This window comes from Denticeps clupeoides, chromosome 3, assembly GCF_900700375.1.
Source record: "Denticeps clupeoides chromosome 3, fDenClu1.1, whole genome shotgun sequence".
Lineage (NCBI taxonomy): Eukaryota > Metazoa > Chordata > Actinopteri > Clupeiformes > Denticipitidae > Denticeps > Denticeps clupeoides.
In genome coordinates, this window is record NC_041709.1 from 23,902,503 (window position 1) to 23,928,856 (window position 26,354).

Below are 26,354 nucleotides of genomic sequence, written 5' to 3' on the forward strand. Positions count from 1 at the left end.
GAATGGCTTGAAAAATTTCAGACCATACATCCAATAGAGAATCTTTGAGGTGACCTGAAGACGGCAGTGAGAGTGAAGTGATTGTCATTGTGAAACACTGCAGCACAGCACACGGTGACACAACAAAAATGTGTCCTCTGCTTTTAACCGTCACCCTTGGTGAGCAGTGGGCAGCCATGACAGGCGCTCGGGGAGCAGTGCGAGGGGACGCTGCTTTGCTTGGTGGCACCTTGGCGGGTCAGGATTCGAACCGACAACCTTCTGATTACGTGTGGCCGCTGACAATGCCCAGACAATCTGAAAGCTTTTGCCAGGTAGTCAACTTGTGCCATGCTGATATATTCTTACCCACTTATATCAAAGTGTTATTTTAAGGGTGTGAACAATTATGCAACCAGCTTATTGTGCTTCATTTTCGGTTGAAGCGCACAGGTCAACAGTTAAACATGGGAAGTGTTTTGAAAGGATTTATTGTGACCTCACCTGGTATTTTAACAGCGACGTCAACACTCTTTATAGTCACAGCAAAGCGAAATAAGAGTCACAGAGATTTTCCCCAGATTTACGGCTCACACACTTTCCAGTTTTCCTGCTGTAAACACGGCAGGGAGAGTGGAGAATCCGGACATTCGTGTAAACGGAGCTGAGGATGTGGAGAGGGGTAGAGCTAACCTAACCTGTCAGGCTGTCAGGGCCTGGAACCATAAATTAGTGTCTCTGGAACTGGAACCAAGAGTGGCTTTGTTCAGTTTTTTTTTGCTCTTCCTCAGAACACACTTATTTTCAACATTAAATGATTTTTGAACGAACAATAGATGAACATCACAGATTTACATTTATGGCATTTATCAGACGCCCATATCCAGAGGGACTTACAATCAGTAGTTACAGGGACAGTCCCCCCCTGGAGACACTCAGGGTTAAGTGTCTTGCTCAGGGACAAAATGGTAGTAAGTGGGGTTTGAACCTGGGTCTTCTGGTTCATAGGCGAGTGGGTTACCCACTCAATACCATCTTACCAGGTAAACTACCAGATAAATCAGTGCAGGCTTATCATTTACCGCCACTCTGATCTTCATTGGTTCCAGGTTCTAATGTAGGTACTCTCATCCAAGAAGACCTTGAATATTAAACAACCAGCTGGAACTATAAATTACTTTTTGTGACGTCACCAGTTATTGCCCAGTACTGATGTCCAGCTGAACTTTTTGAAAATCCATTTCTAGCCATCTCTTGGCAAAAAGTAACTGGATGAGTTTATTGGGAGGCAATGTTTTATCCCCTCCCCTTTCCCACACGCGCGCACACACACACACACACACACACACACACTTCTCTCTCTCTCTCCCTCTCTGTCTCATTCTCTCTCACTCTCCCCCTCTCTCTCCCCCTCTCGCTCTCTCCAGTTCCCCGGGCCTCTGTACACCGGGAGAAGTTGTGCGGACGCACCGCGGCGCACCGGGACGGAATCACGCTGGGAGCGTGGGTAGATAAAGAGTGGAGCGGGGCGGGAGGTGGGTGGGCGCGGACGCTCCGCTCTCTCCCACGGCGGCTGCTCTCCTCTCCGACTCGGACCCGCACCTCCGCTCCGCCGCCGCCGCCGCCGCCGCCGCCGCCGCGCAGGATGGAGACGGAGCGGGACGACGAGGCGGAGCCGCGGGAGCGCGTCGAGCCGCTCTCCGACGCCGAGCGCGCCATCGTGCAGGACACCTGGGGACGCGTGTACGAGAACTGCGACGACGTCGGGGTCACCATCCTCATCAGGTACCGTTTTCACCTTCCAGGGGCGGAGTGGAACCCGTGAAAGTTTCCCGCGACGGAGTGGGTGGGGGGGGGGGCGGCACGTGCCCGCGGTGAACTGGGTCATGCGTAATGAGTCCATGAAACATGCAGCTTCTTCCTCACAGTGTTTCAGAATGTTCTGTTCCCAACATGCAACGCTTCATTCACATCGTAATAACCCCCATCATCTCCACACAGGACCAAAAGGCGAGCAGCGCACACGTCGGTTACGTAACCACTGCTTCCACGCGCACAGTCTACATGCAGATCGTGTGTGTTCGGCGCCAGATGGTGCCAGTACATTTTGCAGTCGGTTGCATGTTTCAGGACGGAGGACCTTTGCGACCCCGCTGCACCGCTGTCCCTGTGCATCCTGCACTTCTGGCACATGGGCCCGAATTCGACATTAATGTGACACGGGCTTCCTCTCAGCCCGCTGAGAAGAAGCAGGGCGTCCAGACGGGGCTCTGGACGGCGTCTGGTCATGTAGACTTTCCATCTGGGGTATTGGACTTTCCTAACACAGCACCAGCGGCTCGCACATTTAAACCCGGCGGACTTGTTAAAATGGAATGCTTCAGGTTGCCAGGGCGACTGTCAAGAGGGAGGGTGGCATGCTGGGATTTTCAGGTTTGAGGTGACAAGCAAATCCCTGAGCACAATTTCAGTGGCGAGTGGCACTGGGATGCCACTTCTGAATGTGTGTGTGTGTGTGTGTGTGTGTGTGAACATGTGGGGTGCTTATCAGTGGGTGACAGCTCCCAGAACTGCCGCTCACTCGCCTGCTCCTCCGTGGTCGCTTATGTGGACCGAGAACGTCCTGGAATCGGAAATCGCTCCATTACTACATTAACACGGAGAGCAAGAAAGAGATCAGATGAACGTGTCTTATTTCTTCTCTAGTTTATGCATTCACAAACACAAATTAATTTACGGCAGAGTCCCTCCAATGACCCTGTCGTCTTCCTGTGTCAGCGCAACGTGATGTGCTCAGTATTACTTGGGTGACAGCTCGCTAACTTGTGACCCCCCTCACAACACATCAAAAGACCAATTTTGGAACAGAATTAATTTTACAGATTCCATTCAAGTTTTTTTTTTTTGTATCCCCACTTTTGCAGAAAAATGCAATACCACTCGTGTCTGCCAAATGACAGCACTCTTTTAGTTAATGGGCTTTGCATTTTTTTCCACGTGAAAAATATATAACATCACATCCCATTTGGGCCCTTTAGTCTAGTTAAGTTTTAGTTTACCTAAAGTCTGAGCACTTTGGCCTTGTTTTAATCAGAATTATCCATGACTATTTCAGTCTAGTTTTAATCAACAGAAACCGATGGCATTGTAGTCGAATTTTAGTCACTGCAATTCTGTTAAACCCAGTCAATATCGCACAAGTACCGTCATTTCCGTCATTTTCTTTTAGTCAGATCCATCTCATAATTAAGACATGTTTATCTGGTTATTATGTTATGGTTACCTTTTAGACTGAAGAATACGCTGCATTGTCGCGCCACAGAGGAAGGAGCTGGCACCAGAGCACATTATTGAAAACGCGGGGGTCTTAATTAACAAAAAGCAAACCGGGCACAGCGGCCATTAAAACAGGACACACAGGAAAACAAAACCAAAAAAGCAGCTTAACTACATTCAAAGACCAACAGGGACATGAGGGAGGACTGGGCCAAATATTAACACACGGGGTAAACAACAAAGGGAAACCAGGTGATCACTGGTGCCACCCTGTTATACGACGGGCGCAGCGGCATTGAGTACATCCATTCCAGATGAGGAAAACGCTTCCCACTTTATTGTAAAGAAAGTTCATCCAAAGATGTGTCAAACGTGAAAAACTTTACTATCCGTGCAATGTGGCACACCATAAAACAGGAAATAGGTATTTCCCCTGAAAAGCTGTTCAACTCTAAATGCACAGGTTTGATCCTACAGAAACGTTTTGTGATCAGCCACGCAGCTACAGAGAAATGCAGTTGTGGTCCAAATCAACTCTGAGGGCACCTGATGGAGGAGAAGCTCCACACTCTGATCAGAAATTGCAACCATTGTCTGCTTAGCTATTCTGTCAGGATGAATTTCATCGCCATGACACCAAACACAATTACTTTCGGTTGGAATCGATTCAGTCCAACTTAATGCAGACTGCACAAGTAAATTACCAATGAAAGAGGAAAACAAGATTCCTTAATTACCAGCCAAACTAATGTGCATTGCTTTGATCCCGAGGAATAATCGAAGAACAATGTTCAGGAACAGTAGCGTCTGGAAAACAATTGGCAAATTACGGGATATAATTCAACACAGCTGGATAGTCGAATGCCTTCAAAAGCATTAAGCTGACCAAACTTCAAGATCTGACTGTTACCGTGCGGCCTGAAACTCCTGTAACTAGAACACCACTGGTCTCATTTTCCACATATCCATGAAATTCACTTAGGCTTGTTTGAAGCAATGTTGAGTGGTGTAGTGGTCTTCAGTAAGGTTTCTTATTCTGTTGCTGGAGCTTTCTTTCAACTCTTCCGTTAATAGGTGACTTTGAGGCATCAAAATGAATTTAAAATTGGTGCATTAAATGTTAATCATTCATTCTGCTTTTATCTGGATTAGATCGTATTATTCTCTGTGTACGTTGGTAGAGTAACTGTTGAAGCTACTTATGAAAAATGTACATTTTCAAAAAGTGGTTACTCATTGTCAGTCATTTTCAGTCCACACCAATAATTAAATGTCTTGCTCAGAGATACAGTGGAAATAAGTGGGACTTGACCTCCTGACCTTGTGAGTGGTCCATCACCATTACCCACCAAGCTACAAATTTTGTCAGACTTATTCATTAGCATTCATTTCCATGCTTCTCGTGGGAATTAGTGTGGTTTTATTAATATCCTCACAGCTGGGTGCCATGCGAGAGTTTGAATCGTTTCTTGGCCTCGAGGCTCCATCCCTGCTCCAGCCTCCAGAGTTCTGGAGATGAAGATTTGAGTTTTTTTTCTTCTTTTGTTGCAATGGATAGTGCACAGTATTTAGTAATTCCACGGTTTAATGGCAGGCATGATTGGACCTCCTGCTGCGTAATAAGATTTTCTGCAAGCCAATGCTCCATCTCTCACAGGCTGAAGAGACACGTTAGGTGAACTGAACTGGATGCCAACACCGTGTGAGCATGCTTGCTTTTTCACCCTGTGATTGACTAACATGTGGACTCTAAATTTGATCTGAGCATTTGGATCCTTATGCATAGAGTTCTGAACTTGTGATTGGATGTCGATGCAACTTTTGAACTGAATACTAGGCCATGGTTGTTGTAATGTTTATGGCAAAGAAATTATTCAAATGATACAAAATAAGTCTCATTAGAAATGAAAATTCATCAACACTCAAGAATCATGGTTCTTACACATTTTTACAAAAAAAATTCCATGACTTTTCATGACCATATGCAAAGCATATTTTCATGATCATATGTTCCACAAAAACCACAAAAAGTCAAATTTACAAAATATTGTTAAATTAAAATTTTGACAACCCTGAAAAGCACAACTTAAACGACAGTGTTTCTTCTTAAAAGTTTGCATAAGCCCGAGTAAAATAGCCCCCATCAGGTTCGGGTACAGATCATCAGCAGTAATTTACACAACTTTTAAAATTTTAGCCAATAAGAAATACCCTCAATACATCCAAATGCAAATTCTCCCTGGTGTTCTGGATAGAACACCAAAAAGGAACACATTAAAGTAGATTATTCATCAGTCAATTTAAAGCAACATATCTCACATATGTATGCTCAAAGGTTATGAAGTTATGGTTGGAGCTACACTATAAAAGAGTCCTGGACGTCAGTTATACTAAGTAAATTGTCCTCCATTCTGTAATTTTCTTCCAAGTCTTTCATGTTAATTCCCACCAAATGCAGCACATGTTCCATGATAATTTATGATCACAGAACTTGCGGTTCTCAACAGCCTTTGAAGCGGAGAGCAAAGTGACAGCTGCTGGAGGTACGCATGGATCGCTCGGCGTGGCTAAATTGGCACGCCTAGCTCGGCCTAGATAGCTCGCTGCAGCCAGCTTGGTGTGGCTAGCTTAAATGTTAATCATTCAGGGAGCAATATCAGATCTGGATGGTGTGGCTTGGTATGGCCAGCTTGCCGCAGTTAGCTTGGCTTCATGTTCAAGTTCAAGTTATTGTCATTTTCAGCTGCTGAAATAGGTGTTAGAAGGTACAGAGTGTGACGTTTCTCCGGAACCTGGTGCTACATGTAACAATTAAACCATTACATACTGACATAAAGTGCAAACAGGGGGACACGCGCAGTACAAGAGGAACATTTAACTAAAACATGTTGACAACAATGAGACAGACAACACTAAACTAGTGAAATTAATAAAATTGTGCAAATAGTACTGTGCAAAATGGATAATATTACTCAATATAACTGAGGTGGTGTGTGTGTCTCAGTTGAAAGAGGAAAGTCCCTGAGTGTTCGGTTGTCTGATGGCCTGTGGGTGTAGGAGAGTGCACATGAGGGGTGTGTAGAGTCCTTCACAATGCTGGTGGCTTTCCGGATGGTCGAAAATGACCAGAAGACCACAAAGTCACAGGTTCAAACCACACTTACTACCATCGTGACCCTGAGCAAGACACTTAACCCTGACGGTCTCCGGGGGGGGGGGGCTATCCCTGTAACTACTGATAGTAAGTCCCTGTGGATAAGAGTGTTTGATAAATGCCACATGTTTTTTATGTTGTGGTTGGTCAGTGTACATCACTGTAAGCCTCTTTTCGTTCCTGATGGTTTGTTATGGAAACTATTGGACGACATTCTCCAACCCTCATTAGTGTCCCGATTTTGCGGCTCACGCTGGAGTGTGAGTAATGGCTGAAGATACTCAAACTTTGGCTTTCGTCCATTTTTTATCTTATCTGCAAAGATTCCAGATAGAAACGAGCACCGACCCTAAAATATCCTACAATGTAAACATTTGTCTGAATATACTGTAAACCGGATCTGTCCCTTCATCGGATTTGTGAATTTGAGAAATGGTTTAGATGCTTGGGAGGTTTTGGTTTCTATTTGGATGGGTATATATTAATCCCTTACTGCATGTCCTAGGAAGAGGGGACATTAAAATGTCAGATGGCCTCGGGTGGCGTGTTTAAGTGCGATTCCGCAGCTGAGACGGCGGTAGAGGAGCCTGCACCTGCATGTAATTACAGCCGCCACGACTTAATGACTTCCCTCTCATCAAAGCCTCTTTAGCTGCCGGCTGCCAATCACACATCGTAGCCCCGCCCTCGGCTCACCAGACATGCACTCACACATAATCGAAAGTGTTCTGTGTGAGGTATGTAGACCCCCGTAACGCCACACTTCTGCCTCAGATCTGATCAGCATGAGAGAGGAGTGAATGGCCCGCAGGCTCGCACTGTGTTTTTCATTAGCTTGCTGCAACCTACAGAAATGAGCAATGCCTTCGCTAAATGAGATGGAAAGTGAGCTTGTGGCTTCAGGGCTCAAAAATGCATGATTGTCATGAACGAGAATCATCCGATTATGAGTTATGAAGCATGGAGAGGGGATCTTTCCCCCTGAAATGGCAGCACAGTGTTTTTCATGCTCACTGAAATATTGTGTGATTTGATTATTTAATTTATGCTATTTAGCAGACACACTTTATCCACAGTACTTTTAAAAGTAACGTGTCAGTTAGTTTGTGTCTTACTATTAGCGTTTTTTCTTATTATAAGGAATTATGGTTATTATAGAATTATGGTGTCCAGACCCTATATGTTACATTTTTAATGACAACAAATAAACTCACGCAATTACAAAAAAGGCATTTATTTGTGGTATTTCTGGAACATAAGAACATTTTTTGTTGATACGTAAATATGTGGTCAGATGTGATACTGCAGGGAGATGGCTAGACAGACATTCTGTTATTCCCAGGTTTTTCGTGAACTTCCCCTCGGCCAAACGGTACTTCAGTCAGTTTAAGGACATGGAGGACCCTGAGGAGATGGAGCGAAGTACTCAGCTCAGACAGCACGGCCGTCGGGTCATGAACGCCATCAACTCTGTGGTGGAGAACCTGTACGACCCAGATAAGGTCTCCTCTGTCCTGGGGCTGGTTGGAAAGGCACATGCAGTCAAGCACAAGGTGGAGCCCATCTACTTTAAGGTTAGATAAAGCCTTTCATCACCATGCATAAATGAACTAAAGGACGTAATCCAATATACCTTTGTAATCAGTTTACAGAGGTAAAGTAAAATAGATATTAACATAAATGTGTGAGAATCAATGTGGGGTAATCTATTATAGCACTAAACCCTGAGAAAACAATTTCTATAGTGTTTCATAGTAAACTATTTTATAGTATTATTTAAATGTTTAATACTAAATCATTTTGGATTTTGGATATCATTGTATCCATTTATTTATGTATTTATATGTATACCTATGTTTATATTTACCTATGTATTTATATATATATTTGCATAAATATATTTAGAACAATAAATACTGAACAATAACAGATATATACTGAACAAAGCCAATGGATAAGGTGACTAAATGTAAGGACAGTGGGAAATATTCATTTAATTTCATTTGCTTCTTTTATAAATGAAAACAGTGACAGGATCATAATGCATTTATTCTTACATCATATTATGGCAGCATTTTTATTTATATAAATTGGGCATCATACTAAATGCATAGTGATGATACAGGACCCTGGAGGTGACAAAGTGTGAAAAAAAGGTTTTGTGAGATCTCTGGGTTCTTTTGGGGTATGTTAATTTGGCATGATATCATGGAAACACTAGTAAATACACATCAGATGAAGAGCTTTAAGGGTTTTTTTAGATTGCCCTCAGATATAACGATAGTCACTCCACAACTTTTACATAAATTTAAGACATCTTGGCCTTTATTTATTTATATGAGCGTAGATTTGGGTCTAAATGTTACCATACAACATAAGTCATAAGTCTGGAGTCATGCAGCCCCTCAGAGTCCCAAAACCTCAGTCTCCCATCTGGGACAACTGCCACGACTGCATCTCTTGGCATCAGGTCATCATGCAGTGGATGCCTGGAGGTCCTTTAACAATACAAGATCTGCCATGGATGAATATGATAACTTTTTAAAAAGTGATCATGGATATGTACATTTTCTTTGACTGCTTTACACAATTACACATGGGGTACTTGTGAGTGAAATGACATAAAATATGTAAAGATAATGGTAGTGTAATTGAGGATCATGTAGAGAGACTCCTATGACAACCACAGTGTAATAAAATGAAAACTAATAGCAGTATTCCAATTTGCCACTTCTGTAATTATTTTTTTATACTTATTTTAGTGAATGCAATGACATTGAGAAAAATGTACTTGACTTAATGTACTTTGACATGAAGACATGAATCATGCTGTCATATTCAGTCAAATCAAGAAAATACTAGACACATAACTAGAAACATTGTATAAATAAAAACATGTAAACAGATTAATAAAACTGAACTGAAGGAATGACACTGGAAAAATATATAAAAGTGACATCTGTAATAATGCTGGGAGGAACCCATTTCTCTGTCCCCCTCTCAGATCTTGAGTGGCGTGATCCTGGAGGTTCTGGCCGAGGACTTTGGAGAATGCTTCACAGCTGAAGTGCAAAGGGCCTGGACCAAACTTATGGCGGCCCTCTACTGGCACATAACAGGAGCTTACGCAGAGGCGGGCTGGGTCAAGCTGTCCAGCTCCGCTGTGTAAGGGTTGGTGGGACAAGGGGGAGGGTGGTTTTTAAAAATCAGCTATGTACAGCTATCATACAATCTCTGTATTCTACCGTCAACCCCCCAGGTGCATCGCCTCTAGGGACCTTTCCTCAGCTTTACTGAAGCGTTGTGTACGTAATTCAGCTTGTTAAAATATTGTCTATAGTGTAGTGTGAGTGTGTGCAGGTATGCCCTCAAAATGCTTTCTGTTAAGTATATAAATGCTTTTAAATGGAACAGGAAACATAGGGCACTGTTTTCAAACTGCCGCTAAACGCAGCACTACATGCTAAGCGTGGACTTGTTTGCACAAATAAGTAGATAAAACAAGAAAGAAACACTTATCGGTTTCTTGAAGATGACTTCAAGATGATCTTGTAATTATTTCACCCAGAACAAAGCTTTAATGATGTTTTTGTAACCGCAAAGACAGATTAGGAGGAGGCAGATGATTGAGAGCTCTAACACACATTCATTTCTCATTTTGTAAAATTTAAACCAGCCTGTGTTAATATGTCACATGCTCAAGAATCAGATCCCATTTCTTTCTTTCTCGTTTTATCTGTTTATTCAGGATAAATCTTGAACATTTACCTTTCACTAGTGAACAGCCCAATGCTTAGCACATAGCACTGCACATTTGAAAATAGTGCCCATACACATTTATGTCCACAGAGATGCACTGAAACAAAGAATACACAAAGTGAACTCATGACAACTGATGTACCATGGGAAAAGGCCTCAAAAACATTCCATAGACTTTCCATATGCCCTACGTTCCAAAATAAACTGCCATAAGACAAATATAGTTAATGTTGGCTAAACAATTAGATAAGGTCTCTGGCTACCAGTCATTAGTTTCAACATCTGGCATTGTGGTCAGAGCCCATGTCCTGCATCTCCCCATCATTTTGGTCTAATGAGGTACCAGGAAAAGAAATATGATAAAAATGCAGCCATTTCAAGTTGAAACATAGGCACACACACACTCAAAACATATGAACACACTCACGCATAAATGGTCAGAGCAATAAAAATACTTGAGACCAGAGAAAGTGGACTACTTGGTTGTTGTTTACGCAACAACCCCTGCTTTCCTTCATATGACGTCAGATATGTCAAGAACAGCGAGTCGTTTCAGGACGGCGCCATTCTCAGAACCAGTTGTTTGTATTTGGAAAGATCTGCTCCAGCCGCCTGAATGATGAGGCTGTGCCATGTGCCAGCACTAAAAGCTGATTTATAGATGTATCCTTACCTTGCAACGTAGCCTGTGCAAGTGGTTCACTCCATTTTGAGCATTTATAACTGCAGTTATACCTCCAAGCCACTAGATGGCAACAATGTATGCTACTGTGTTTTTGTATTATAAATAATTGAGTGGATTGTATAAGAGCTGGAGATAAAAATTAAGATGTAAAAAGATGTAATATAGCTAAAGAGAGTCACAGAAATGCTGTAACAAATTGACAGACGTTCTTTCTTTTTAACTAATCTCTCCTCAATTTGGTCTATGTCTGTTGTACTCCAATAGTGACTAATCACAATAGTTGCGGCCTGTAGAGATGCTCTGAGGACATCCATGTTAAAATACATCTTAGGCTATGAAGTAAATTATGATGCAAATTTTATACATCAACCCCTAAACTGAGCTAATCTCACAAAATGGCAACTGACTGTTTTTCTTCTCTTCAGGATGGAGATCTTTCCTTTTATCTCACTTTTTCTCCATAGATCATTTTAAGCATCCATCTTCCATCTCAACACTTCACTTCTTTGATCCTCAGCTCACATTCACATGCTAACAAACAATTCAGTCATATCACAAACTGGATACTACTAATTTTGAAACTACGGAGAATACATGCTTAACTCTACAATATTTGTATTTGCTTTTACTCAAAAAAACAATCAGTTTCCCACACAAACCTTTATTACTTTAAAAAAGCGTTAAAAGTAGCATTAGCATTGTGTCTATTTCATCATATATTTGGAACCAATTAGACCATCCACACAGGCTTTAAAACCAGTGTTGTCGCTACCAAAATGCCATTGGTTTTACTTTATGGAAGAAAATAAATGTCCCATGATTTGAACCTGGAGATTTGGTGGAACTGAAGCTGCTTGCCCCAACTTTGCCCCCAATTGGTTAAAAATCTAAATGTCAGTCAAACGCAAAATTCAAAACACACACAAAGGCAATGTGTCCTTTAAAAATGCCACGAGAGACACATATATTTTGCAGCTTAGCATATTTATCTAAAGTTAGCCTGAAACAGCACAAGTTTTCAGGCAGAAGTTGCTGAAATTGCCTTTTTATACAAAAGATGAAATAAAGATTAAGTAAAAACATGTATGTAAGTCAAAAGTATGGATTAATTTAAACAAAATATTATAACATATGCTCATTCCACAATTAAAATTAAGAAACACAATTTAACCTTTGGCTAGATCTGATCCACACACACACACACACACACAAACACACATACTTACTGACCCACACTGAAAGGCATTTAACCTACAGGACACACGGGTCCATACGGTGTAACCCTATGTACATTTTCCTTCTGACAGCCTTATGTGTGTGTGTTACTGTTGTGTATTGTTTTAGTCCATTTTAAGCTTGGACTTTATATTTTTCTATATATATTTAAAAAATGTTTATCTGTATATGTATTGGAATATGATTAGATGCTGTTTTAGCATGCTGGCTCAGCCTGTTACAGACTTATACCTTTGTAAACCTGGTTATTCATTATTAAGTATTCAATAAACCACTACATACAAATAAATGCATACCGGTGAGCTTTGGTTTGGGTTTCCATTTGTTCAACACACACACACCTAGACTTGCTGTCCTGCATATTTTAATGGAATTAATGGTCATGTGGCCTCGCATGCGAACCCTGTCCCCTGGACCTGACTCATCACCTCCAGATATAGGGGGATCATCAAGGATGCTATGAATAGAGCCATAGGTGCGTAACTCACCTGGCACACTGCTAAAAACAGCATCCGGTTACTACAAGTAACTGATCACATTGTCGAGGAGCAAATATTTATGTGCAAACTGCAGTTTCATCATGGTGATAATGATAATAATTAGATCCAGAGCTAATATTTCACTGTGGAGCACTACTTTCTGTGATTTTTTGCAATTACTTTTGTGACTGAGGTTAAAAATGACAATAATGTAATCAAATACATTAGGAGCATAAGTAAATATATATATACCACAGCCTGTAATGAGCATTAATAAAGAAGGCCGTTACCAGTTTTAAACAACCAGTTGCACTCTATTTGCACTGATTATGGTTATGCATGCAGTTTACAGAACAGCCACTGGGATGAGTTGTTGAAACCATCAAACTGGGACATCTCTTGTTGTTTCAACATTGAGCCTTGAATTATTACAAAAATGCTTATAATCACACCAGAAATTTTTATCAACTAAAATTGTTTTTTTTTACCATGCAATAGTATAAAAATACAATACTTATAAAATACAATAGCTTTTTTCCAGATTTCCTTTATATTTTTATTTTTTACATTATTTGAGAGATTTGTATGTTTAGGGTGTTAGTAGTTTAGTGGGTAACACACTCGCCTATGAACCAGAAGACTCAGCTTTAAAACCCACTTGCTATCATTGTGTCGCTGAGCAGGACACTTAACCCTGAGTGCCTCCAGGGGGGGACTGTCCCTGTAACTTACGATTGTAAGTCGCTCTGGATAAGAGCGTTTGATAAATACCGTAAATGTAGTCAAATTAGCGCTATCAAATTTTTTACTGTTATTCTAGATTAACACTTTAGTAAAACTTTTTGAAATAAAGTATCACATCGAAGGCTGAATTTGAGATCTACTGCCACAACAGACCTTGCCACACCTTGAATTTAAAACTACGTAAACCTTTTTGCCGTGTGAGGCTATATTTTCATAGAACTTGGTGTCCAGCACCATCAGGTACACGCTACGCTGCAGCCCTCTAATGGGTGCTAAGGTGCTTCTTATGCGGGGGAAAATGCCAAATGCCATAAATTCCTCCCACTGAAGCTTTTTATGCACCATGAGGTGCAGATGGAACCGAGATGCTTCTCGCTGTTGAATGAACTCGGCTCTTTTATGAGGTTTGTGCAAGACTCTCATTAGCCTAGGCCTGGGGAATGAAACTGTGTCTGATTTGAATTTTTCTTCATGGATACACACACAATCCGGTTCCCAAAAACTCCAGGCTGCAAGTGTGATGTGAGGTCAGCACTGCAACATACAAACAGAGATGAACGAGTCTAAAACCAACAAATCTTCAGGCTCCCTTTGTAATCCCTCGACCTAATCCTGAACACTATGAGGGTGGACAGAAATAGCCACACACAGACTCAGCTGAGTTGGCAAAGACAGGTTCTGGTGATGCAGTGGCCACGGGCCTGTAGGATGGAGCTTCACAGACCCTGAGACCGGACCAGACCATGTGCACTACTATCATGGTCCTCACCACTCTGGCCATCATCCTGCGACGCTGGTTCTGCAGCAGAGTCAAGCCGTGAGTAAACATCTCGGCAGCACAGAATCTATTTTTGACTGAATGGCTCTATGTCTTGAGGCTTGTTTCTGTTATGCACAGTTATCACCAGTTTAGTTAACCAGATTAGTTGCATTAACCGGATTAGTTGCATTCACTTTGTGTTTTAAATGTTTTCCTATGGTCATGTTCTCCTATGGTCACACTTACTGACTAAACGATTATTCATCAAGCTGCAGTAAAGCTTTCTAATCAAGATTTTCTTCACAAGAAATGGCTCGTTTTCTTCCCAACAGCTTTTGTAATAATGTTTCAGTGCAAAACAAAACTGTCAAAAGGTATTCTAGTATTCAAAGCTTGGTAAAGCCCATTGAGTAAATTTTTGCAAAGACATAAGTGTTGTTGCCTTGTCATATGAGTTCCGCCTGTAACTAATAATGGATCAATTAGATCTCGGGTGTGTATAAAAAGAAGCCCAGTTCACTAGACCTTCACATCAACTGCAACTAGACCTCTGCAAACATGCCTAACATTCACCCTGAGACTAAAGTGTTGATTATCAAGAGGCTGAAGACCAGATCCACTGCTGATGTGGCAGACACCTTCAATGTGTCTCAGCGTCAAAAAAAAAAGATTTGAAGAGACTGGAGATGGTTTTGACAAGCCCAGGTCAGGCAGACCCTGCAAGACTACTGCTCAAGAGGGCCATTCCAAGGTCCTTGGTTCCATCCAAGGCCAGCCCTTTTCCCACTGCAACAGAGCTCCACAAGACTTGGTCACCTGAAGTACCTGTGTCAACCATAATATTTTGTCGGATTCTGTCTCGAAATGGCCTCCATGGTCGAATAAGTGCCCAGAAGCCAGGACTAATCAAAAGACAATTGAAAAACCATGTGGCATTTGCCATGGCCCACAGGATGCTAAAAGGATGGACACTGGAAAAGTGGCAGAAGGTGGATTTTTCAGTTGAATCTTCTGTTGAATTACACCACAGTCACTGCAAATATTGCAGGAGACCTACTGGAGCCCGCATGGATCCGAGATTCACCCAGAAAACAGTGAAGTTTGGTGGCGGCAAAATCATGGTCTGGGGTTACATCCAGTATGGGGGTGTGCGAGAGATCTGCATGGTGGAAGGCAACCAAGAAATCTTAGCTACCTTTTATTTTCCCAACCATAAAAGAGGCCAAATTCTGCAGCAGGATGGTGCTCCATCACATACTTCTATCTCCACATCAAAGTTCCTCAAGGCGAAGAAGATCAAGATGCTCCAGGCCATCCCAGTCACCCGACATGAACATCTTTTAGCATGTGTGGGGTAGGATGAAAGAGGAAGCATGGAAGATGAAACCAAAGAATATTGATGAACTCTGGGAGGCATTCAAGACTGCTTTCTTTGCTATTCCTGATGACTTCATCAATAAATTGTATGAATCCTTGCCAAACCGCATGGATGCAGTCCTTCAAGCTCATGGAAGTCATACAAGATATTAACTTTGGATCTCACAGCACCACTACTTAATTTGCTGACATATTTTTGTATTTGCAGTTGTATTTTGTTCAATTTCTGTATAGACGAAAAACTTTTGTCTTGCCAAAATTTGACCTTTCTGTCTTGATTAAACGACAAATCTTTTTTCAGTGAAACTAATTCATTTCAATGCATTAAACATAATTTGGTAGGGTTTTAGCTTTTCATATGAACTATTTCTAACACCAATTGGCTAATTAAAAGTCAGGTTAATAGAAGGTGTTTCTACAAAATAGATAAGCGACAAGACTTTTGTCAGGGACTGTATTAATCAGCAGAATGCAAGAAACCAGAATGAGTTTGACCACTGCTTTTCAATTCTTACGTCACCGTTGCAGTAGAGGGAGGGTTGTGCAAATTTAGCACAAGCAATCACCAGGTTTTCAAAAATCTGAATCTAAGGCCGTAAAAAAACTTTAAAACATTAAAACTTTATTTTAATATTTCATATTTTAGTTTTTGTTTAATGCTGTTTAAAATGCTCAAGAATAAGCAATTTCATTGTTGATTAAGACTAGCTGAAAACTGAAAGATGAAGCACACTGCACATTGTGAAAGTAAGTGAGACAACAATATTGTGGACTGTTTCTACCTGAATTGAGTGTACAAGAAAGAATCTTAAGTGATCAATCAACTTTTGGCCATTAAAATGTCCCTCTGGGATCCTAATGTTCCTTGTGTTTGAGTGTTGAACTCAGTATTAGAGGACGGAGCATACCCTGGTGTGAAATTAGGATGCTACGGTTGTAAATAGGAACCACAGTGAAGGAAATTAAAGAATGAAGGGCACCTTCAGACAGGTGCCACGTCTGATGAAACATCTGCCTTCGTGTGTGAATATTCATGACAATTTCACAGAACAACCCATTCCTGTAATCCTCACATCGGCCTTCTCTAGGGTTTTATGTTGGGATTCTAATGAAAACTTCCATGGCTTTTTCTTCAGAAGACTTAGCAGGCAGGTACAGAGGAGAATGCCAAAGTAAATGCCAGACAGAGCCAGGCGTGCTGTGTTTCAGGATGTGCCAGCTTCCAGAGCTTTCTTCTGCATCTGACAGAAATGCCACATGCATATTTAACAAGCTACACTTCCTAATATATGAATCTTAAGTGTGCTGATAACATATGGAATCAGATTTGAGCCAAAATTTTTAAACAAAACATTACTAAAATCCGACATTGAAATGTAAAATAAGAGGTTGGAATTTTTAACGTTTTACGTTTACGCTGCTCTTGTGGGCGGGGCTTTGCCTCATAGCCAGCAGGTATTTGAGTGACAGCATTATAGCTGACGTTGCTCTGCCTGTTTTTGAATCCCACGTATCTCGCAGTGATAGAGCTCACTTCTGTAGGACGCTCTCCTCCTCGTCCCACCTCTCTCCTCCATTTAAAGCTACAGACACAGAAACTGCGCGTCCTGGGGAAATGTCATTGTGAGACTGGAAAAAGTGGCTGAAATTCTGCACCAAGACTGAATTTCGGAAAGAGACTTTAGATACAGTATAAATAATAATAATAATAAAATAATAATAATAAGGGACATTTAAGAGGAACTTTAGGCTTTGTTGTTGGGGACCATATTAGGGTAAACCAAGGAAGTGATTTATTAAGTAAAAGACAGAGGAGTTAAAACTGTGGTAGTAGCCTAGTGGGTAACACACTCTCCTATGAACCAGAAGACCCGGGTTCGAATCCCACTTACTACCATTGTGTCCCTGAGCAAGACACTTAACCCTAACTTGCTCCAGGGGGACTGTCCCTGTAATACTGATTGTAAGTCGTTCTGGATAAGGGCGTCTGATAAATGCTGTAAATGTAAATGTAAATGTAAAACTGTGTCTGTGATTTGATAACCAGATAAAAAATACCAGATAAAATAATATTCTACTGAAAGTGACACCCATAAGGCGAGTGAAATACCAGGAATTTGTATGATGCGATTATGATTATGTAAAATTTTAGGAATTTCCCTTCCCTGTTAGGAAGATGATTAACTGCACAGGTCTGGTTTCACAGCTGATTGGTTAATTACTGTAGATGTGTTTTGAAAGCAAACATTCACATGGGGCTAATATTTTTTGACAACCCCATTTTTTACTATATTTCATATGAAGCATGCCTGAAGGCTTTTCCTTGAGGCTATGTTACCTGCTGCAGAAAACAGCCGCTCAGATGGTGTTGATGTGGCAGGGATGCAGAGGTAAGAAGTGAAGCGATTATCAAGGTGACACAACAAAATGTGTCCTCTGCTTTTAACCGTCACCCTTGTGACGGTGTGAAAGGTGACCAGGCATCACGCGTGGTCTGTTTTAGCGCGTAACAGTCTATTTGTATATTTGTAGTGCTCCTTTAAATGCACATGGCACTAGGCTGTTTTCGGAGTTAGTCAGTTTTTTGGGCGGTTTTGATGTAGCTTTACTTTTTCATCACTCAGAGGAACCGAGCAGACTGCCCCAAGCTCCCGTGGTCCCTTTTTTTTTATTTCCTGTACATATAAATAGTGACACTTTGGTATGTGTACTGTCCCAATCTCAACTGAAAGTGAAGTGATTGTCACTGTGATACCCAGCACTGCACTCATAAATGTGTCCTCTGCTTCTAACCATCACCTAAGTGAGCAGTGGGCAGCCATGACAGGCGTCCGGGGAACAGTGTGTGGGGACAGTAGCACCTCAGTGACACCTTGGCGGATCGGGATTCGAACCAGCAATCTTCTGATTGTGTGAGAGAGTTTTTCAGTAGTATGGAAGCATGCGTGACAGTTTCATATGTAAATGCACATATGTTTGTGTAACAAAAATCTGAAATATTTCCTAAACGACCCAAAGTATTCCTCCATAGTTTTGGAAATACAACCATTTGCAGCATTCTTAAGAATTATGAGACACCTTGCAACTTGACACCACTGTGACAGAATGATGCGCTTAAAGCAGACAGGAAAACACCTGGGAGCCTCTTCTGTGTATGACTTGGCCAAAAGATGCTTACTCTACCATCAACAAGGTGAAAAAACAAACATCTCAACGTGTTAAAACCAAGTACACATCTTATCTATCACATCCCCATCTGAAGTGAAACACTGCAGTACAGCACACGGTGACACAACAAAATGTGTTCTCTGCTTTTAACCCATCACCCTTGGTGAGCGGTGGGCAGCCATGATAGGCACCCGGGGAGCAGTGTGTGGGGCCGGTGCTTTCACTTTACTCAGTGGCACCTTGGCAGTTCTCCAGAATTTTGATTCCGTCCTATCCTGCTACCATAATCTTCAACCCACAAAAGGCATCCCAGACCAGGAGACATGTCCGTAGAGTCTCACAAAGACTTCTTCCCAATCCAGGCCTTCGGTCCTTGTGTCAATGTTTCACCACAGCTCCTGTCCTTCAGCACCCCGATCCATCCCTCCCCTTCATCGCATAGGTGGACACTATCAGACTGGCACTGTCCTGTCTCAGCGAGTACCAAACCGGATGTGTCATCCATGTTGCTATTTCTCATGCAAGTTCAGTTCAATCCAGCAGCTTTTCGGGGTGGGGGACTGTTAGCAAATGGGTTTTCTAGGTTGCAAAGCAGCGGCACCCCCTTTCTGGTCTGGCTCGATTATCAGAACCTCATCTCCACTGTCAAACCGAACAGCTAAACCCCACGGCAAGCACGATGGACACTCTTTTCGTCTCAGCTAAATGGAAGGTATTCGGCTGCATCAATTTGTTCCACCTGCAGTCTCTCTGATGGCCAGCAGGTGTCACGTAGTGAGAACGCAGAAGTATTTAATCAAGCGCCAGCCGGAGGTCTGTCGATCGTTCATTGTTGCTCACATGCAAACGACTCGACTCATTTACATTTACATTTACAAAATTTGCAGACGGCCTTATCCAGATTGACTTACAACGTGCTTTCAAGTTACCATCGATGAAGAGATCAATTCCGGTTCACTAGGACCCCAACTATGAATACAATTTTTTTATTCACTCTGTTGTAGATTATGTACACAAGTTCGACAATAAGAAAGTTACAATTTAATCGAAATATTCTTTAAAGGGGAAGGTCTTGAGCTGTCGTTTGAAGGTGCTCAGTGACTGAGCTGTTCTGACCTTGAGGGGAAGTTCATTCCACCACCGAGGGGCCAAGACGGAGAAGAGTCTAGATGAGTGTCTTCCTTTTACCTTCAGAGATGAAGGGACCAGGCGAGCAGTACTGGAGGCTCGGAGTATACGAGGTGCAGTGTGAGGTGTAATAAGGGCTGTGAGGTAGGATGGGGCTGCTCCATGTTTGGCTTTGTAGGCCAGCATCAGTATTTTGAATCTGATGCATGCAGCTACTGGGAGCCAGTGGAGGGAACATAGCAGAGGGGTGGGGTGGGAGAATTTGGGAAGGTTGAAGATCAGTTGTGCTGCTGCATTTGTATGAGTTGTAGAGGTTGGATGGTACATAGTGGTAGACCAGCTAGAAGGGAGTTGCAGTAGTCCAGTCTTGAGATTACTAAGGACTGAACTAGTAGTTGGGTGGCCTGTGTTGACAGATAAGGGCGGATTCGTCTAATATTGTAGAGAAGGAATCTACATGAGCGGGAAAGGTTGCTGATGTGAGTCGAGAAGGAGAGTTGGTTGTCTATTGTTATGCCAAGGTTGCAGGCTGTTGTAGAAGGAGAGAGCTGTGAGTTGTCCAGGTAAATAGCAAGATCTTGATGTGGTGAAGAATCTGCTGGAATGAATATTAGTTCAGTTTTGGTGGGATTGAGTTTGAGGTGATGGGCTGCCATCCAAGACGAGATGCCGGTTAGACATGCAGAGATTTTGGAAGCAGCATGTAGATCAGAGGGAGGAAAGAAGAAGAGGAGTTGTGTGTCGTCAGCATAGCAGTAGTAGGATAATCCATGTGAGGAAATGACCTCACCAAGTGATCTCATGTAAAGGGAGAAAAGGAGAGGACCTAGCACCAAGCCTTGAGGGACACCAGTGTAGAGTCTACGCGAGGTAGAGGTGGATCCTTTCCAAGTCACTCATCAAGATCGCTCATCAAGGTAGGAAGCAAACCACTGCCATGCTGAGCCCTGAATTCCAAGCCTCTTCAGGATTGACAAGAGAGTCTTGTGGTTAACGGTGTCAAATGCTGCAGAGAGGTCAAGGAGAATAAGCACAGATGACAGTTTTGCCAATCTGGCTGCATGTAGCTGCTCGGTAACCACCAGAAGGGCAGTCTCAGTGGAATAAGCTGTTCTGAAGCCAGACTGGTTAGGATCCAGGAGGTTGTTCTGTGACAGATGAAGTGATAGCTGATTGTAGACACAGTGCTCAAGGGAGGAGGCAAACTGGTCTGTAATTGTTGATGTCTGGAAGAACCCTGGCTGTTTTAAAGGTGGATGGTACATGGCCAGATGAGATGGAGCTGTTTATGATATAAGAAATGAAAGGGATGAGGTCAGGGGAGATGGTTTGAAACATTGCAGAAGGGATTGGACCTAGTGGACAGGTGGTTGGGTTGCCTGTAGCTGTAATCTGAATGATTTCATCAGATGTGATCTTAGAAAATTTGATTTTTCAGAGGGTAGAGTAGGATTAAAGGTGGAGAATGTCTCACAGATTTTTTCAATCTTCCCTGTGAAGAAGTTGGCAAAATCATCAGCTGTTAGGGAAGACTGGGCAGGGGGAGTCTGAGGGTTGAGTAGGGATGTTGTGGAGTTTTTGAGGGTTGTGGGCAGAGGCTTCTAGTTTTGCTTTGTAGAAAGCAGTTTTAGCAGCAGTGAGGTTAGTGGAAAATGTGCGCAGAAGATTCTGGTAATACAATAGGTCTGAGTCAAGTTGAGATTTCTTGTATTTTCTCTCCGCTGCTCAAAGTACTCTTCGATTGCTGCGCAATGTATCGGAGAGCCAGGGTGCAGGGGGAGAAGTCTTTTTGGGTTTTGTTGATAGAGGACAGAGTTGATCCATGGAAAGGGAAAGTGAGGTGAGGAGAGAGTTAGTAGCTGTCTCTAGTGGTAAGGAGAAGAATGAGTCAGAGGTTGGGAGATGTGAAAGAATGCAGGAAGATACAGACGAAGGTGAGACAGTGTAAAGGTTGTGTCGAATAGAGGATGGATGGGGGACAGTTGTGGATCCTGTAGGTACAGTGAGTGTGAAGGTCAGGAAGTGGTGGTCAGAGATGTGAAGGGGAGTGGTCAGAAGTTGGAGAAGGACGACTGAAGACCAGGTCCACGACATTCCCTCCTTTGAGTGTGGGAGATGTTGCTGTTGGTCAAGGAAAAAGAGTGGAGAAGGGGAAGAAGGCAGGATGATTGGAGTTTGGCTGATGGAAGGTTGAAGTCACCAAGGAGAGTTAGGGGGGTTTCTAAGGAGAAAATGCTGAAGAGAGTGTCCAATTCATCTATAAAGGGCCCAAGTGGGCCAGTGTTTCATTTGCATTTAAGATTTAGCATTTAAGATTCAATATGGACACATTTTAAAAAACAATACTATTATTCATCGCCTTTTTCGGTTTGCTTTTTCAGTTAGGAAATTTTCACTTAATTTGGTTGTTAGTTCAGCTTTATCTGTTCAATTACAGCAATTCTCAATAAGATTTTTTTATTCAAATACATTTGTCACTAAATTTCTCACTACTCCTCCACACCACCGGGTGAAAGACAAGTCAACGATAGATTTTGTTCTGGTGAGATTAATCAGATTGCAATGCTGCACATCTATCTGCACACTGTCAAAAGTTTGACCCGACTCTTATAAAAGATTGATAACAAAATACACTGCTCTTTCAAACTTTTATTACAAAAATACATGCATACATGCAGCATTAAAGACATTTTGTGTCACTAATCTTAAATCTTGCATGCAGTCCATTTTTGATAAACACACTTGCAAAGAATTTTTTAAAAATTTGCCTCTCTGCTTTCCTTACATTCCTGCAGAACTGAAGAATCCCTTCGCATGCGTATCATTGAGCAATTTTTGTTAAAGAATTTTTTTTCGACCAGATTTATTTTAAGTACATACAAATCAGCATTATGATCAGAACATATTTATATACAAATAACACACACTGGAAAAAATGTAAAAGAGTAATTCTAATAATTCTTTCGATTCTGATTAGGAAATTAACATCTGTTCAGATGCAAGTCGTGGCTTGAGAACAAGTTTAGGATAAGATGCAAGTCTGGGCTCGGACGAAAGATCTCTGAAAGATCAACATTCTGTTAAGGAAATCAGTGATGAATTTAGTTCTGACTAGCTTTTGGATCAACTATCTCATATGTTAGAAGAAATGGACTTTGAGGGAACAGTTAAGGTTTTTGACAAATTTTATAAAATGATGAAAAAGATAATACATAAAAAACTATATTTGGCTAAAGAACCGCAAAATAGTGTTTTACTCAAAACATTGAGTAAGCTACATGGTGATGTCTCTGAGATTAGCTCATTCCTGTCAGCTAACACAGTAGGACTTAGTAGCATCGCCAGCAAAAGTCCACAAGTCACACACCCATCACAAACAATAGGGCACAGCAGCCAAACATGGGTCTGAGGAATTACCAAAGCACCATTGAGGAAAAACATGAAGAAATTATCAGGACTAAATAGTGTACGGTGCACTGAATACTCCATTTACTTGTGTGGACATGCATTCTGCAATGCAATGCGTTTCAATGCATATGTACAGTACAGGCCAAAAGTTTGGACACACCTTCTCATTCAATGTGTTTTCTTTATTTTCATGAACATTTACATTGGTGACTACCTGAAATGGTTTTCGAACAGTCTTGAAGGAGTTCCCAGAGGTGTTTAGCACTTGTTGGCCCCTTTGCCTTCACTGTGGTCCAGCTAACCCCAAACCATCTCGATTGGGTTCAGGTCAAGTGACTGTGGAGGCCAGATGTTAAGTACATAACTCCACATGTGTTCATTCATAGTTTTGATGCCTTCAGTGAGAATCTACCAATGTAATTAATTGGTCATGAAAATAAAGAAAAAACATTGAATGAAAATGTGTATCCAAACTTTTGACCTGTACTACTAGAGGTGTGAACCTTCACTGGTCTCACGACTCTATTCAATTACTATTCTCAATGTCTCTATATCGATGCATCACGATGTAGCCCATAAGTACATTTCTACATTGTCACATGATATGTTCACACAAGTGAACATCTCAGAAAAATGGCCTGTGTTCAGTTTGCACTTCCCTGACGCCACAAACACCTGGTTCAGACGTCCAAAAGTTTGGTTCAGACGTCCATGGTGTTAGCAAGGAGAAATGTCAGCAAGGAGAAATGTGACATTCCAGTGCAAATTGTTGTGCATGAAGATTCAACACCTCTGTTTCACATGTCTTTGTTGGACGGCCTTTTGCCGAGCCAAACGTGTGAGGTGTTGGCCGTCGGGACCGCCCACTCTCTTTGTCTTCCCCAGATGGGAGGCACCGGGGGGGCGTGACATCAGAAACAACAGGTTCTGATTGGTCTGTGACAATTTCCTGTAGGCCAGTGACAACTTCCTGTAGGCCAGGGGTATAAAGGTCTGCTCTCATGTGGGGAAGGGACTTTTTCTTTTCTTTTCTTTCCCAGCTGTCTTTCCATCGAAACCGGATCTTCTGGTTTTCGAGCCTGCTCTATCATCTCATTATTTCCCATGGCTCTGCCTCTTTCTCTCTCTCTCTCCCCCTTTACTCTTTCTTCTCATTTTTGTTTTCTCTGTAACCTTGGTACCTTTTTATATTCAATATTCACATGTAACTACAATAATTATTTACCGGTGTTAATAAATTAAAAACTGTTCATTTTTAACCTCTATTGTGCCATGCCTCTTTCTGCCAGGTAATATCTCTCTCACCCCTCCACACGGTGTTTTTACAATCTCAAAATGAAAAGTAGTTCACATAACTATTACAAATTGTTTGCCTCACAGTGTTTATTGCAATATATATAATTATGAGTGCATGTTTGTATTACAATGTTGTTTTGGTATATATTTATTTTGTCTTTTATTTTAGACTATTCGGTTTGCCATAGTGGAAAACTCTGTAGTAAGAGTGTCAGACCATGAGATGATCAAAAGAAATTATGAATTTCATGCCAGAGTACCCCCACCCCAACATAAATCAGTTGCAGAAGTCAGGAGACGTCTACCTGTCCATTTTTTTACTCTGATATAGACACTTTTGGTGTTAAACTATGTGACGCATAACACTGCACATACTGGTATTATGTCAAAATCTCTTTTATCACCTAATTTATTCCCAGTGTACAGAATATGTGTGTGAAATTCTCTAATAGCAGTAATGAAATGACAAGAAATTTGCATGTTATTCATATGTACAGAAGCACTTACATTAGAACGTTTTAAAATATGCAAGAAGCTGGATAGTGTCACGGCTGACAACAGCTCAGGGGTCCGTGATTAGGGCTCTGTAGAAGGAAAGGGCTGCTGCATTAATGTGGACTGTGTTGTGCTTATCTTTCGTTTCCTTTACGACCTCCTGACGACCGTAAACCGTCATATCTATTTTCTTTGTGTTTGCTCTGTTCTTTGTACCATTTTTTGTTAGTGTTAATAATAAAGTCCCTTCCTTTAGAGTCGAGGCAAAAACAGTAAGACAGAGTGCTTTATTTGGCAAAAATCTTCTTCTGGCAAGTAGGTCAAAATGCACTGGTTAATGATGAAAGTTCAGCACCCTGGTGAAAAAAGGGTGGTAGTAGCCTAGTGGGTAACACATGCTTATGAACCAGAAGACCCCACTTACTACCAATTTGACTGTCCCTGTCACTACTGATTGTAAGTCGCTCTGATGAATCTGTAAATACACTGGCACAGAGGAGAGGCTGTTCCTGACCAACTTTATAAGCATTCAGTGGTGTAACAGTAGTGTATTTTGTGTAAAGGGAGAGGCTGAATGTGGTCATGAACACTACAGTCAGCTGAGGAGTGCAATTTTATCTTGCGCACGACATAAATGTTAGCATTTAAATACAATTACAACAACTAGGACTTTAATCTTTTGCACCCTTTAACTGTTGCACCCCTAATAGGACTGGTCAGGTCTGAGTCAGGTCAGATCATGGCCGTAGTTTGCCCCCGGGCCTTAGTTTGAACACCCCTGGTCTAGACAGTACAGTAACTTCGTTTTGAGCTCTTGAGGCAGACAATGGCCTTTAACATCCTTAAAAAATATTACTTTGTGAGCTTATTTAACATTAATACGAGTTCCCCTAGCCTGTCTATGGTCCTGCAGTGGCTAGAGATGGCGATAGGTGTAAAGAGCGCTTCGGCCACTCTGCTTCAAAAAAGCGGCAGCTTTCGTCCTTTTATGTCATCACTGGGGATTTTTTTTTTCTGGAAAACGCTGTCACGACTTCCTGTCTGTGCAAACATTGTCGTTGGTGAATGGTGTTGATGATGTAATTTCTGTGAATTCCCTCTCAACCCCTATAGGCTGCTCTCCACCTTATTGTGTGACTGGCTCAAAGTGACTGTACTTCTGCACCACGGCTGAATTTTGGAAAGAGACTTCAGATACAGTATTAGGGGACTAACAAGGCTTATATAAAAGCAGAAATATATATATATCTTTGACAAGCCTACAAGTGATAATTTCTTGACATTCTGTGAAATTTTTATTATGTTTATAATGTTTAAGCAAAAAAAGCTAGAACACATCTTAGATCTGAGGTGGACCAGTGAATTTGGCCATTTGCCAATTATGTAAAAGCTTGGTGTCCATTTATTCAA

At 41.7% G+C, this 26,354-nt stretch overlaps 1 protein-coding gene across 3 annotated transcripts in view; it reads left to right on the forward strand.

Annotated features, from left to right (window-relative positions):
• The first annotated feature begins 1,325 nt into the window (after window positions 1-1,325).
• The window catches only part of cygb2 (cytoglobin 2), a 34,242-nt gene continuing 9,213 nt past the window's right edge, over window positions 1,326-26,354 (forward strand). The window contains exons 1-3 of one of the 3 annotated variants that reach the window (XM_028973532.1): window positions 1,326-1,764; window positions 7,752-7,983; window positions 9,414-12,391. In XM_028973532.1, the coding sequence (XP_028829365.1) occupies window positions 1,625-1,764; window positions 7,752-7,983; window positions 9,414-9,578 (537 nt within the window). In that variant the 5' untranslated portion in view covers window positions 1,326-1,624 and the 3' untranslated portion in view covers window positions 9,579-12,391. Of the gene's footprint in view, window positions 1,765-7,751; window positions 7,984-9,413; window positions 12,392-13,974; window positions 14,130-26,354 lie in introns of those variants that run through there. The other 2 variants (XR_003749199.1, XR_003749198.1) reach the window with 2 other exon arrangements.